General features: G+C 37.7%; 1 protein-coding gene across 1 annotated transcript; it reads right to left on the bottom strand.

Moving 5' to 3' along the window:
- Positions 1–337: 337 nt before the first annotated feature.
- LOC136267708 (ABC transporter G family member 23-like) lies at positions 338–15,677 on the bottom strand. Its single transcript, XM_066062856.1, has 6 exons — positions 15,543–15,677; positions 4,420–4,579; positions 1,000–1,154; positions 848–955; positions 429–522; positions 338–349 (listed from the first exon to the last, which is right to left on the bottom strand). Exons 1-6 carry the CDS (start codon positions 15,647–15,649, stop codon positions 338–340), a joined length of 636 nt encoding a protein of 211 aa, XP_065918928.1. The 5' UTR covers positions 15,650–15,677.
- Between the last annotated feature and the right edge of the window lie 537 nt (positions 15,678–16,214).

The raw sequence follows: 16,214 nt of genomic DNA, 5'->3' as shown, positions 1-16,214 counted from the left end.
AGTAAGTTCAAATACCCTAATAGAACAGTCACTACTCTAATAGAGCAGTCATTTCTGTAGTTCAGTGAACTGAGAATCCAGATAAGTGGGGTCCGGATAACTGAGGTTCCACTGTACATAAATTATTAGCTGTAACACAGGGCATTTGGGCTTTGCCTGATATGTATGCCCTCCACCCTCGGGCCTGTACATATCAGGCAAAGTAATCATTTTGTAAGTATGTGTGGTGCTTGGTTGACCTCATAGCAGGCAAAATATTAATTGAGTAAAAGGTCAACTTGAATTGATCCTAGTTTTCTAAAATTTCAGAAGTTATTTTCTTCGCACACACAGAATTCTAAGTCTCACACTGTGTTTGCCAACAAGTCCATTAACTAGAACTTATCTATAGCCCACTTAATGTGGGATTGTGTGTTCTAACTTCTTACATTATGTGCCATCTTCGCTTCCTCAATATAATGAGTTGTGATAATAACAGTTGATTGTCTAGTAGTAGTCAACTCCACAAGATGTCTCCATATCCTGAGGGTGAATAATACAGGTGGTTTAGGGTGTGGATATTTGTGTGTGTGTGTGTGTGTGTGTGTGTGTGTGTGTGTGTGTGTGTGTGTGTGTGTGTGTGTGTGTGTGTGTGTGTGTGTGTGTGTGTGTGTGTGTCTGTGTCTGTGTCTGTGTGTGTGTCTGTGTCTGTGTGTGTGTCTGTGTCTGTGTGTCTGTGTGTCTGTGCATGTCTGTGTGTGTCTCTGTGTGTGTCTCTGTGTGTGTCTCTGTGTGTGTCTCTGTGTGTGTCTCTGTGTCTGTGTGTGTCAGTGTGTGTAGTATTAAACAAACCCATGGCTGTACATACTTCACTCTCAGTAGTGGATCAAGCCCCACAGTAGGTTCATCAAGTATTAACAGTGATGGTTCCTGGAGTAGTGCTACGGCAAATGATACACGTCTCTGTTGACCACCACTGGAATAACACAATTAATAACAACACACAATACACACAATTACCTCATTCCAGTAATCCTCCTATGAAGTGATGGTATCTGTAGTAACTCAACTAGATAATGTATTCGTTGTCTGATCTTCTTAAATGACATACGATGTAGTACACCAAATAACATCATCAACTCAAAAGTACTAAACTCTGAAATCAGTCCAACATCCTACAACAACATTACAAGCTCACATGTGCCTCCTTCATTTAACACATGCAGGGGTTCTGTATATTAACAAAACTACAATACTAGCTTTGAGATACACATGGATACTGAAATATCAAATACCAAATATCAAATACAAGATATTCAGATGTCTTCAACGTCAAAATAAACTTTGAGTTCACAGTGAGTAGCTAAGTGTTCATCTTCCTGTTATGAAGTTTTCTTGTCAACGTGAGCATAAGAATGTTAAGCTCGATAAGGGATCGTGGAAAAAAGTAGGGAAACAAAGGAGGTCACCTATACCTGCAGATAGTGTTGTTTCAGTTAACTGTAACTAAAACTAAAAGTACTTTTAGTAAGGTGAATATATTTAAGTTAACTAAAACTAAAACTAAAACAAACATATATAATCACTGAAACTATAACTATAACTAAATCAAATCTATATTATAAAAAAATTGACAGGTCTTGTAATACAAAGATTTTGTATTACTAAGCTGGAAAAATGGTACTGAAATTATAACAAGAGTTTCATTCACATAAAATATAGTCACTTGGTGCTTACTATTAAAGCTAAACAAGGTTTTCTTATGCACAACTAAAACTATAACTAAAAGGTTTTCAGATACATAACTAAAACTGTGTCTAAAACTGTAACTAAAACTAAAAGGTTTTCATGTTTCTAACTATAACTATAACTAGAACTAAAAGATTTCGATGTACATAACTAAAACTGTAACTAAAACTAAAATTATTGATGAAACTAGTTATAACTAAAACTAAAACTAAAACTAAAACTAAAACTCCATACTAAAACAACACTACCTGCAGATATCCACAAAAGAGTAGGCTTGGCCCACGAAATAACATCATCCAAAAACATAGCCTCAATTTTCCCAGACGATGATGAGGCAGTATTGTTTAGGTAAAACTAAGCCCAAACAAGCTTTCAGATTGACCCAAAATGCTTTCAACAAGTTGCTACGGAATTTTAAATTTTTTTTATTCAACGGAATTTTCTACTGACTGCCTGACTGACTGACTGATGCCTTCAGAAAAGCGTAACTCGATAATGGCTAAGGCTACAGGCTTGATTTTTTCACTGTTCGACGTTGCCTCAGCCTGAGAAGTGCCTTTTGGACGTACAATGCATTCTTCATGGACTTACCAGTGTCCTCCTTTGTGTCCCAATCATCTTTGCTGACAGCGAAAGTGTCAATTTGGTGGTAGCACATGATGGCTTCCATTCGTAATGAAAATCGTCCATATTTTTCATAGTAGCTACTTCAATTGCAGAGGTGTTTTTTAAACAGTTTTCGATTCATACTGCTGTGTAACGGGTTGAACATAGCCAACAACAAAGCATAGTGAACACTTCACTTTTCAGACAATAATTTATATAACTGGGGCGTGCGGCACCAACCCTTTTGGTATGCGTGGGTTGCAGAGATGCTTTTCGAACAGCTCTTGATTCATACTGCTGTGTAAGGCCACTCCAAATGAGAGTGTAATTTCCCATCCTCTGTCCGCATTACGTCTGGGCACCCACATTGCATGTCATTATTATTCCAAAACCACTTCCTGTGCTGCTTTCTGGAAACATCTCATGGAGCCTTTTATTTTGCATTGTTAAAAACACACTGAAACCTAAAAATGAACAGTTCTGGTGGTTGCTAGCTTGCAAAGAAGCCATTTTCATTACCTTGAAATCCTCTCAAGATCGAGATACTCTAATAGAGCAGTCACATCTTTAATAATGAATAGTGACAATAAGCCTCCCGCCCGCACCGAATAACAAAAACATCAGGATGGGAAACAACAGTCTTATTTGGAGTGGCCTAACGGGTTGAACATAGCTGACAACGAAACGTAATGGATACTTCACTTTTCAGATGATATAGCTGGGACGCGCGGCGCCATTTCAAATGTAGTACGTGTCACCATAATAATATTATTTACACAAAAAGTTAACAAACAAGTATTTTAAAAAAATTGGAATTTTTATAACTAGAGTAGGGACCATAGCACATCAATAAAAAATACTGAAACAAGCTGGAGTAGTCCATGATATTAAAACACAGTAAAACAATAAGAAGTGCTATATCCCTACTGTGGGTACAGACTGAATTGGGGATTAAATGGTCACTAGTACAAGAATTTAAAAAAAGCTACAGTAGGGATATAACACTTCTTATTGTTTTACTGTGATTTAATATCGTGCACTACTCCAACTTGTTTCAGTACTTTTTATCGATGTGCTATGGTCCCTACTCTAGTTATAAAACTTCCAAATTTTTTGAAATTCTTGTACTAGTGACCATCTAATCCCCAATTCAGTCTGTACCCAAGATAAAGACTGAATTAGGGATTAAAAGTCCACTAGTATATCTGCGGGTGTAGGTAACCTCTTTGTTTCGCTACTTTTTATTTCTATGATCCCTAATCGAGCTTAAACACACTTAATTTTTCTATACTTGTTTGTTTGCTATTTTGCAACATTATTATGACTGATGAACACATGGATACCACATTAGAATGGAATGAACGGTGCCAGGGTTATATTTCCGTCTGAACACACGCCCCAGCTATCAATTACTGAAATAGTGAAATGGCCATTACACTCAGTTTTCAGCTATGTTTATCCTGTTACACAGCGTTAAAAAAAAAACGAAGAACACTAGAAGGACCTCTGCAATCAATCCAGTCACAACAGAAAACTCAGACGATTCCCATCAAACTTATGGGAGCCATGCAGATGGAGCTACCACAAATCAACACTTTGTGCTATCAGCAAAGATGAATGGGACACAAAGAGCACACAATTAAGTCTATAATGTGTGCATTGTAACTACTGCAGTATGCCACAAAAAGGTACCAGTCGAGCTGAAGCAACATTAAACAGTGAAAAATCAAGCCAGTAGTCTTAGCCGTTATCAAGTTACACTTGTCTGAAGGAATCAGTCAGACGAACAGTCGATAGAAAAATAACTTTCATAGCAGGAAATGTTTCAGGTCATACTGAAAGCACTTTTGGACTTGGCTATACGTAACCAATACTGCCAAGGCACCGTAAAGGTATTATGAGGCTCGTTTTACGGTGATATTTTCAGCTAGAAAAGCCCAAACCCCTAACTAATATACAGTACTATCATTAGCAGTATCATACTGTATGATACACAGTCAATATTTGGAGGTGTCATCTCTTAAAATAATCAACAAAAATTGTCAATCAGCAATATTGCAGAGTTTTAAACAGAACATTACATACCTGTGGCATGTAGCCTACATCTCTGCCAGGAACATGACTCATTGTAATACCTGGTTCCAGTCCCAACACTGTAATTTCTCCATAGTCAGGGTCCAGACTACTGAGGATACATCTCAATAGTGTAGTCTTACCACAACCACTAGCTCCTAACAATCCAAAACTATAAACACACAATACAACTTTAACCACTGTCATGTTGAGCTGATAAAACAGTTCAAGAAGGCTAGCAGGATTTTGCTGAAGATTAATCATACACTACGATAGTATCATACACTATGATAGTAGTGTATAGTAGGGACCACAAAGGAGTAGGCGTGGCCAATGAAATAATATCACCCAATAAAACAGCCTCAATTTCCCCTAATGATGATCAGGGAATATTGGTTAGGTGAAACTAAGCCCAAACCAGCTTTCATATCGACCCAAAACGCTTTCAGCAAGCTGCTACGAAATTTTAAAAATAATTTATTTAACGGAATTTTCTACTGACTGAGTAAGTAAGTAAGTAACTGACTGACTGATGCCTTCAGACAAGCGTAACTCGATAACGGCTAAGGCTACAGGCTTGATTTTTTCACTGTTTGACGTTGCTTCGACCCGACAGGTGCCTTTTGGCATACCGCAGTACGTAAAATACATTCTTCATGGACTTACCAGTGTCCTCCTTTGTGTTCCATTCATCTTTGCTGACAGCGAAAAGTGTTGTTTTGGCGATAGCACGTGATGGTTTCCCTTCATAACAGAAATCGTCCGTATTTGTCATAGTGGCTATGTTGATATCAGAGGTGCTCTTCAAACAGTTCTTGATTCATACTGCTGTGTAACAGGTTGAACATAGCTGACAACGAAGTGTAATCGATACTTTACTTTTCAGACGATAATTGATATAACTGGGGTGCACGGCACCATTTCTTTCAGTATGCGTGGATTGCAGAGGTGCTTTTTGAACAGTTCTAGATTCAAAATGCTGTGTAACGGGTTGAACATAGCTGACAACGAAGCATAATGGATACATCACTTTTCAGATGAAAATTGGGGTGCGCGGTGCCATTTCAGATGCGGTACATATGTGTGGGTTCACCAGTCATAATTATTATTTACAAAAAAAGTTAACAAACAAGTACACAGAAAAATTTGGAATTTTCAACTAGAGTAGGGACCATAACACATTGATAAAAAGTACTGAAACAAGTTGGAGTAGTGCACGATGTTAATTCACAGTAAAACAATAAGAAGTGTTATATCCCTACTGTGCTCAAGATACCATGATGGAAATGCACAGTAGGGATATAACACTTCTTATTGTTTTACTGTGATTTAATATTGTGCACCACTCCAACTTGTTTCAGTACTTTTTATCGATATGCTATGGTCCCTACTCTAGTTGAAAATTCCCAATTTTTCTGTGTAGTTGTATTTCAACCAATATATGTGTGGTTTGGCCCTAGCTTAATCTGTCAGTACAGTGTTATGACAGCTCAATTCATTAAAGACTGACTATGACACTTATTAGTAATTAGAGTAGAAGTGGACCAGACTCTGCTCATAGGTTACAGTTGGGGGTGCCCAAAATTTATGTTGGTAGTAAATAGTAGGTGTGCAAAGCATACCCACCAATCCAGCATACTAATTCTAGAGAGGTCTGGGGGTATTCCCCCAAGAAAAAATTAGGTGCCAGGAGATTGAATTTTGGGAACATTTTCAGTGGTTTTAGCTAATCAAGTAATATTCACTTAATATGCTTGACTGTTATATTAGGGTGAATGCTCTATTGGGGTGACTGCTCTATTAGAGTATCTCTATCATGACTGGCCCCTGCCTTGTATGATATTATTTATTGTGATTCCCTAGTTATCAACTCTGTCATAGTTACTATATGTTAGGAAGGAACTATAGTGAGTCAATAGCTCAAGGGAATTACTATTCAGTGGACTGGACTACTGGACTGGAACACTGGACTGACATATTATTGGATTTTGCACATTCTATAGTTGAATGTACGGAGTTTTGCTAATAAGCACCCTTAGGGCACCTGCAGCCCACTTCTAAACACTGCGAACAGTGGAATATGCTAAATCTGTCTCTTACTGATTTTGCTACTGTTCATACAGCACTTATTCCTTACCCTAGTGTGTAGTAATGCTGCAGGCAGTGCAGGGAATGTGACAGCACTAGTTAACCAGCAATCAGCTTGCCAGTAGTCAAGATCCTGAGAGCAAGCTTGAGGAGCAAGCTAGTCTCACATGGCCAGACTTCTAGTTCAGTGCAGGGGCTTACCAATTAGAGATTTTTCAACACGGATGCTTATAATCTTAATTGATAAGCCCTGAAACAGAAGTCTGGCAGCAAGACTAGTTTGCTCCTCAAGCTTGCTCTCAGGACATATCTCAAAGGATATTGTCTACTGGCAAGTTTATCGCTGGTTAAATACTGCCGTCACATTATTCCCTGCACTACCTACAGCATTAATAGCTACATACCAGGTAAAGAATAAGTGCTGTATAGTGGCATAATGAACAGTAGCGAAATCATTAAGAGGCAGCTTTTGCATATTCAACTGTTCGTCTTCAGCATTTAGAAGTGGGCTTCAGATGCCCTAAGGATGCTTACTAGCAAAACTCCGTAAATCCAACTATAGAATGTGCAAAAGCCAATAATATGTTAGTCCGGTAGTCCAGTCCAGTAGTCCAGTCCGGTAGTCCAGTCCAGTGTTCCAGTCCAGTAGTCCAGTCCACTGAATAGTAACGCCCCAATAGAAAGTTGACTTTTTTGCACTACTGAACTCAATAAAATATCTCAAATAAAGACATCTGGGTATGGTTTGAAAGTTTTTGCCACAAATTTCCCCTGATGAAGCCTTGCAATACCAGGATTGGCGGCAGAAGAGGAAGTGCTGGGATGCTCCAGGACCCCCAACTGTTTCACTGGGGTTCAAAGCTGTATTGTGCAATAGTCATCAGCTAACTCTCTGGCAAGCATTCAGTTTCTGGAACTCCCTAGAAACTCTCTGGTGCTGCCTCTGGATTAACGAGTTCATGATAAAATTTATAGTAAGTAGTGTTGTTTTAGTAAGGACTTTTAGTTTTAGGTATAGTCATAGTCAGATTCATCAATAATTTTAGTTTTAGTTTTAGTTATAGTAATTTTTCTTAGTTATTGATTTAGTTATGGTTATATTCTCTGTGTTATTTTAGTTTTAGTTATAGTAATTTTTCTTAGTTATTGATTTAGTTATGGTTATATTCTCTGTGTTATTTTAGTTTCGGTTACAGTTTTAGTTGTACATATGAAAATCTTTTAGTTTTAGTTATAGTTTTAGTAAGCTTTTCCAATTTTTTTTAGTTTTAGTAAAATATTCTGTTGTATTTTAGTTATAGATTTAGTTTTAGTTATAACATGGATTTGCTTTTAGTTATAGTTTTAGTAACTAATACATATTTGTCTTACTAAAAGTACTTTTAGTTTTAGTTATAGCTAACTAAACCACCATCAGGTCACATGATGATGTTTGGATGCTACATAAAGCAGTACAGTTTCATTCTGTGTTTGTTTCACCTGTAGAACATATGTGAACTTATACGTGCAGTGGTCTGAGCAACATAGTGTTGTTTTAGTAAAGAGTTTTAGTTTTAGTTATAGTAATCTTTCTTAACTCATTTTAGTTATAGATTTAGCTATGGTAATATTGTCTTCGTTGTTTTAGCTTTAGTTATAGTTTTAAAAACATGAAAACCTTTTAGTTTTAGTTTTAGTTGTGCATAAGAAAATCTTTTGGTTTTAGTTATAGTTTTAGTTATCTTTCTTAATTCTTTTTAGTTTTAGAATTAGTTTTAGTAAAATTTTCTGCTGTTTTTTAGTTATAGATTTAGTTTTAGTTATAACATGTATTTGCTTTTAGTTATAGTTATAGTAACTAATACGTATTTGCCTTACTAAAAGTACTTTTAGTTTTAGTTATAGTTAACTAAAACAACACTAATAGTAAGGGAGATTGTCTAACTAGGACACTTTCAAGTAAAATCACTGAACTTAGAGGGTAACCATATTTGGTAGAAAAAAGGCTTTACCTTATTTAGCACCTATCAACAGTTCTCTATCATCAGTAAAAGTGTTAATTTGTTCAAATATCATTTTTCATTATGCAGTGATTTTGCACAGGCTACATTGAGACACTCTCCCTTACTACAAGTTTAAGGAAAAATTAGGAATTTTAAGTTTGATTAGGGATCATAGAAAAAAAGTAGGGAAACAAGGGAGGTCACCTACACCTGCAGATATACTAGTGACCATTTAATCCCTAAGGCCAAGACTGCATTAGGGATTAAATGGTCACTAGTATATCTGCAGGTGTAGGCAACCTCCCTTGTTTCCCTACTTTTTTTTTCTATGATCCCTAATTGAACTTAAAAATTTCTAATTTTTCCTTAAACTTGTTTGTTTACTTTTTGTAACATTATTATGACTGACGAATCCACGCATACCGCATCAAAAGAAAGGATGGCACCAAAATTAATGTTTTTGTCTGAACGCGCACTCCAGCAGCTTTCAAATATTGCTTCGAAAGTGCAGTGGCCATTATGCTTCACTTTCAATTCTTTTAAGCCTGTTACACACAAAAAACAGTAGAAGTGCCTCTGCAATCAATCCAGTCTGACATGAAAATACGATTCGTATATCCCAACTATCATTACTGCTTCGAAAGTGTAGCAGTCATTACGCTTCATTTTCAGCCATGTTCAGCCCATTAAATAGTGTTACAAATGAAGAACAATGCTAGAATCACCTCTGCAATTAATCCAATCACCACAGAAAATACGAACGATTCCCATTTCTGCCAGGCCCTCTAGATTGAAATGTTTTGCATGTTATCATATAGTGTGACTACACTTGTATGCTATTATATACCATACATATAGTATATATATATATATAGGCCATGCCATAAAGATTCTAGAAGCAAAGTTGTAACACCTATTCCTCAAAAAGTTCTTCGTGGGCACATCCTAGCTATAATTAGCAAGTTAGAGTGCATGCATTATTAATATGACCCAACATAAGCACTGCAGGGTCTGCCTCACCTGTTGTAAATTTCAAACCATGCCACTGCAAGGGGTAGTATTGTATACTGTATAGTAGGGATGACAAAGGTTTGGAATTTAATGCACAAAAATGTCACTATAAAAACAAAACCAGCCTCCATGGGGGTATTGGTTAGACAAAATTATGCCCAAAAATATCTTCAGAGTAACCCCCCAAACTCTTCCAGTAAGTTTCTATGACAAGTTTTCATTTAACAGAATTTTCTACTAGCTAACTGATGCCTCCAGCCTAAGGTTACATGATTGATTTCTTCACTGTTTGATGTTCTTTCGGCCCAAGTTGTGTGTTTTTGCCAACCACAGCTACAGTGCATGCATTGTGTACTTACCTTTGATCTCCTTTGTGTATTCTTTGCTTCATCTATTTGTGTATTTTATAAATGCACTTTAGGGAAGCCATGCATCGTGCTACCACGAATCAACACCTTGGGCTGTCAGCAAAAAGAAATGGGACACAAAAGAGGACAAAGGTAAGTCCATGATGCGTGCATTTTACGTACTGTGGTATACCAAAAGACACGTCTCTAGATAAAGTGACGTCGAACAGTGAAAAATTAAACCCATAGCCTTTGCCTTTATTGAGTTACGCTTGCCTGAAGGCAGGCAGGCAGGCAGGCAGGCAGGCAGGCAGGCAGGCAGGCAGGCAGGCAGGCAGGCAGGCAGGCAGGCAGGCAGGCAGGCAGGCAGGCAGGCAGGCAGGCAGGCAGGCAGTAGAAAATTCCATTGAATAAATTTTAAAATTTTTTGGAAGCCTTTAGGATCGTACTGAAGGAACTTTTGGGTTTGGTTATACCTAACCAATACTGCCAAGGTGCCAGGATGGTATTGTGAAGCTGGTTTTTGGTAATATTTTTGAAAAAAAACCCCAAATCTAAATGATCCCTAATATACAGTACTACCGTACTGTATGATAAAGCATTGAATACAGTGAGTAAAATACTTGTATTTTATTGAAAACATTCCATAAAGTTTTTGAATGCTTTGTTCTTAATGAAGAAAGGGCCTAACAACAAAAACCTGAATACCATCTTATTTGCCTACTCAAGACAAGCTGGAAATCTTTGTTTTGTTGCAGTAGGTACAAGGATATGCAAGTTATGGGCATTTGTTTACATCATGTCGAAATGATATTACGCAATTGATGAACACTATGTACTTCTTTGTATGCAGTGAAGAAATTAAGGGAAACCTATCCAGTAACCGATTTCCACTCATGGCAAATACAATTGTGCAATCTTCAATTCCATGTGCCGTTCTGCTTGTAAGTTACAACCGTTTTTGTAAGCACCTGAAATTTATTTTCCCTATACTTATTGTGCAAATCAATCTTTCTGTTGTTGCTACTTTGTAGTTTGTAGGGCTGTAACCCCTAAAGTTATTGGCTGAAATGTTTCCAGAGCATACATTTGGCTAAGTAGATTATAAATATTTAATATAAATGCACGATTGTGTTGGGTTTTTGCAGATCCAGTCATATTTGCTTATTTTGTATTGCAATCATTAAGGGTCACGTGAAATACCAAATAAAACTATGGAATTAAGAGCAATAATTTTAAGTGGTGCTTAGAGTTATCCCTTGTTTCATGGCTTATCCCTATTCAAAACAAGTACACAAAAATTTTTGGAATTTTCAACTAGAGTAGGGACCATAGCAGATCCCTATTGTACATTGAGCACAGTAGAGATATATCACTTCTTATTGTTTTACTGTGATTTAATATCATGCACTACTCCAGTTTGTTTCAGTACTTTTCATCGATGTGCTATCATAATGGTTCCTACTCTAGTTGAATTTTTTAGTGTACCTTTTTTGTAAATAATTATTATGACTGCTGAACCCACACATAACACATCAAAAGAAAGAAATGGTGTCGTGTGCCCAAGCTATATCAATTATTGTCTGAAATTGAAGCAACCATTACACTTCGTTGTCAGCTATATTCAGCCCATTACACAACATTATGAATCAAGAATTGTTTGAAAGCTCCTCTGGAATCAAAGTAGCCACTTAGAAAAATACGGATGGTTTCCATTACGAAGGGAAACTATCACGTGCTACCGCCAAATCGACATCTTTTGCTGTCAGCCAAGATGAATGGGACACAAAGGAGGTCACTGGTAAGTCCATGAAGAACGCATTGTACATACTGCAGTATGCCAAAAGGCACCTCTCAGGCCGAAGCAACATCAAACAGTGAAAAAATCAAGCCAGCAGTCTTAGTCATTATCAAGTTACACTTGTCTGAAGACATCAATCAGTCAGTCAGTCAGTCAGTCAGTCAGTCAGTCAGTCAGTCAGTCACTAGAAAATTCTGTCTAATAATTTTTTTCGTAGCAACTTGTTGAAAGCATTTCAGGTCAATCTGAAAGCATGTTTGGGCTTAGTTTTCCAATACTGCCTTGTCATTGTCAAGGAACTGGTTTTGGATGATGCTTTTCATGGACTATATATGTCCAAACTCGGTCAGGAGTTGAATGTATTAAAGTCTTTTTAAGTGTACTTTTGGAGTTTGGATCAAACCAATTGCTAGTGGCCTGATTCAGTGACCTAATTTTCAAGGTAAGTTTAGCTACCTTTTTAGGTAATAAAATTGATAAAAACAAACAACAGAATTAAATTAATTAACAACTTTATTTAATGGCTGTGATACTTTAAGACCTTAACTAAGTGCTGGATTATGTAGGTGTCCGCAAGTGCCCACATTACATTTCCGTCTCACATATCAATGGTACAGTGTGTTAGGCCTGGTTTCCTAGAGTTAGCTACAGCTAGTATTTCTAGGAAACCAGGCCAAACACATCTAGTCTTGTGTAGCCAGACCCTATTTCTCCACACGGCAGTTATCGATTGGAAATTATGTATAAATGCCTGCTCCAAAAGCAGGCACTTTAATTTCCAATTGATAAGCACTTTGTGAAGAAATAGTGTCTGGCTATGCAAGACTGTAACACACCATTGATATGCTCAACTTCACCTTCTTCATATAATCCCAAATAGCATGCAATCATTGCATGATCTGAGCCATTTGGAAATTAAGAGGTTCCAGTATAGCACTACAACAGGATGTGTATTTTCTGGCATTTGAATATGGTGAATTAGCAAGAAAATAAGCACCAACATGAATATGGTATAGTGTCACATGCACGTGATGTATGATATAAATAATGCTATGTGGTGTATATTAACTCACCACATCTTTTGCAGGTGATAATTCAGGTGATAATTACCACGCGATTGATACAGGCTCATTACTACACTAATCGCAATATTCCACACACAGCTCTGTCCTAGAAGTTGTCACAAATATAGCCAACCAGCAGTGGTGACACAAAACCCTATGTGCTAATCTGTATGGGTAGTAATATACAGCATGCATCAAGTGTAAGCATAGTAGTATGGTGTGGGATTTGGTGGTTTTCCAGACATCACAATATTAACTATCTTGTCAACTACAAACCAGATCAACCCTCATGTTCAGAACTGTTCTGTAATACAGACACCTACAAGTACTCCTTTTTTAATGTCATCACCAAGATCATGGAACTCCCTGCTGCGCCACATTGCTGAATGTTTCAAATCATGAGAGAGAAACATCTTATTTTGTTAAGAAAATATACAACATAAGTACAGAGGTCTAGACTCAGGGGTACCATGCACTGGGTGGACAGTACAGGAGCCCTGGCAAGACTTACACTATTAAATTACAACACAAAAAATAATTATGGCATGCAGAAAAGTTCAGTTCAGAGTCTTCAGACAAACCAATAGATCTCAGTCTGGCTAAAATTAAAAATCCTGTATGAGCAGGAGACAGTACCATGAACAGCCTGCTTAAACAGGGATCTTATAGTCTTCTTTGTCACTTCACAAGCATTAGCCACTTGGGCAATTGTGCCTGGCATAAATGGCCTAAATAACCCATCTCAAGCCAAGCAGCCAAAAGATGTTGCTGCATGGGTATTGGTGGGAATAGTTAGTTCGAACAAAAAGATGAAATTATTGGAAACCAACACCAAGTCAGGTCTGTTAAAGGTGGAGGAAAGATTGGTTGGAATGGTGCTAGGAGGGCAGACTCTAGCAAGATATCCTGGAAGGTCAACATAGAGTTTAAAATTGTCAGGTAAGTGCTGTAGGACTGAATCATGTCTTCAGGTATACCTGCCTTGATCAAGAGCAACAGGACATCCAGTCAAGATATGGTTTGTTGGGGCTGGGGAGCTTGACAAAGGACATATTTAGGCTAGTAGTGATATTCCACCTAGCCAGGTTCATAGGAGTTGGTAGAGTATCACAACCAGCATGTAGCAAGAAGGACGGCTGTTTCTCAGTGAGGCCGTACATCAACCTCTTCCATAAAGGACAAGTTTGCTCCAGAGTGACAAAGTCTAAAAATTTATTTTGAACGTACAGTTAATGTCTCGAATTTTGATTCCCATTAATCAACACGAGCGCAACGTAAATCATGATATGCATGGTCCTTGAATGTAGCAGAGTGGACACTGGCAACTGAAGCCTTAGCAGGAGATTATTATTATAGGTAATAATTGTAGAACTCACATGAGTGAGTATGTTACAATAGGTGTAATAATTTAGGTCAAGTTACAATCTAGTGTTATTTAAATGTTCCTTAAAAGTACCTAAATGTTACAATTAAAAGTACCTAAATTGTTACAATTTATAGTATCTAGATAGATTGTTCCATAATCGAATTGATGTAGGAAAGAAGCTGTACTTGTATGCGTCAATAGCTGTGTCTGGCTGCATAAATTTAAGGTCACTGCCCCTGGTATGCCTTGTTCTATGTGTTATATAGCTAGGTAGTGAGACATCCATGCTACTATGAATAATTTGCAACATTTGAAGTCTTAGATGTTTGAAGTGTGTTTCCATGGTATCCCAATTAAGACGTAATAACATGTTTGATACACTGCTAGTTTGGTATAGTAATCATGCATCACAAAACGAGCTGCTCGTCTTTGTACAGACTCCAATTTGTTAATTGACTGTCTGCTATAAGGTGCCCAAGCTGTAGCTGCATGTTCCAAAGTGGATTTGATGTATGTAAGATACAGATCTTCTTTGATTTTACGTGAACAGTTCACAAAATTTCTCCTTACAAAACTTAATACAGAGTTTGCCTTTTTGCACACATTGTCCACGTGCTGGTTAAAAGATAGCTTGGAGTTAATTGATACCCCCAGGTATTTGGCACACTCGACCATAGTAAGTTATTTTCCTGAAGGGTGTAATTAGCATGTATTGGGGTTTGTTTAAGAGTTATTGATATAACCATACATTTATTGATGTTGAAAGACATTTTTCACTTTTTCTCCCATAGTTCCAAAAGTTGCAGATTGTCTTGCAAGGCTCTAAAATCTGTACAACTGTCAATTCTCCTATATAGTATGTAGTCATCAGCGTATAAGCGACAAATAGAACTTAATTCCTGTACAATATCATTTATATATATATAAGAAATAACAGAGGACCTAGTACAGAGCCTTGTGGGACACCACTTAAAACATTACAGGGGGTGGAGGTGCATCCACCACACACAACACTTGTGTCAAGTCAGAAAAGATGTGATCCAGTTTAGTGCATTACCCGGCTCTAACTCCATAATAGAGATAAAGAGTTAAGGAGAGTGGGAGAGACATCTGGACTGTTGGCTAGTATAGAATATCGCAGTTCTACAATCAGTGAGTCAACTAACCTAGAACGTATGACTGACTGCTTCAGATGAGGGAAAAAACTGCTATTAGCTACTTTGGTCTGTGTATGATCCTCATTTTTGATGTTTTCACAATATTGATAAACAAATAAATATTTTAAATGCTATTCCACTATAAGGACCTGTGAGAAATAGCTAGTGACAATCCACACATACCATGAGTACACGCTAGCTACATTTCACCTTGCAACATCAAACAAGGCTCCCTCCAGGCCTGGTGGTCTGGGGGGAGACTACACGGCGATATCACACAACTCACGAGCTACAATCACATAAGCTGGTCAACACTTACATTGTATTGTATGGTACTTCCATCGTGAGACCCTTCAACACGTGGGTAGCTGCCTTTCCTTTACCATAACTCTTGTAGACTCCCTGTACACTGACCGCCAGGTCCATGAGTTGAGTCGACCTGAGTGTTCAAGCTAAACAAACAGTAGCAACCGCGAGAGCAGCCGAGAGCTTGAGACGGGCGGATCGAGAGCGACACAGCTACTTCTAGTTTGGAGGCGCCCTACTCTTTCTCACGTGAGTAGACGTAATAGTATCATCATAGATAATAGACACCCCATAGGTAGGGTCCGCAATCCGAAAAATCAACTTTCACAAATCAATCCCCCTACCATTGTGGGATGTTCATTGTAGTATCCTATTGCTAGATCCACCATGAAACCGGAGGCACGATTGTTGTCTTCACAGAACTATTGATTTTAGTATTTCGTGAGATGCAAAAATTATTTTTAAAATTTCGTGCTCCACACAAAGAACAGGATAGAACTTGCTGCTTAGCTAGGTATTATCTAGAGTTAATGTAGTTCAAAAGTACGCACAGTAATAAGCAAATGATTCACTGGGTTACCGGCACAGGGTTGATTTCTCTCAAAAAGCAGAAAACAAAACACGAATTTTCAAATTCAAACTTCCTTACCAGCCAAGATAAGAAAAGCCAACTCTTCCTCATAGT

Source organism: Dysidea avara, chromosome 9, assembly GCF_963678975.1.
Source record: "Dysidea avara chromosome 9, odDysAvar1.4, whole genome shotgun sequence".
Classification (NCBI taxonomy): Eukaryota; Metazoa; Porifera; class Demospongiae; order Dictyoceratida; family Dysideidae; genus Dysidea; species Dysidea avara.
This window is presented reverse-complemented; position numbering and strand designations above follow the sequence as displayed.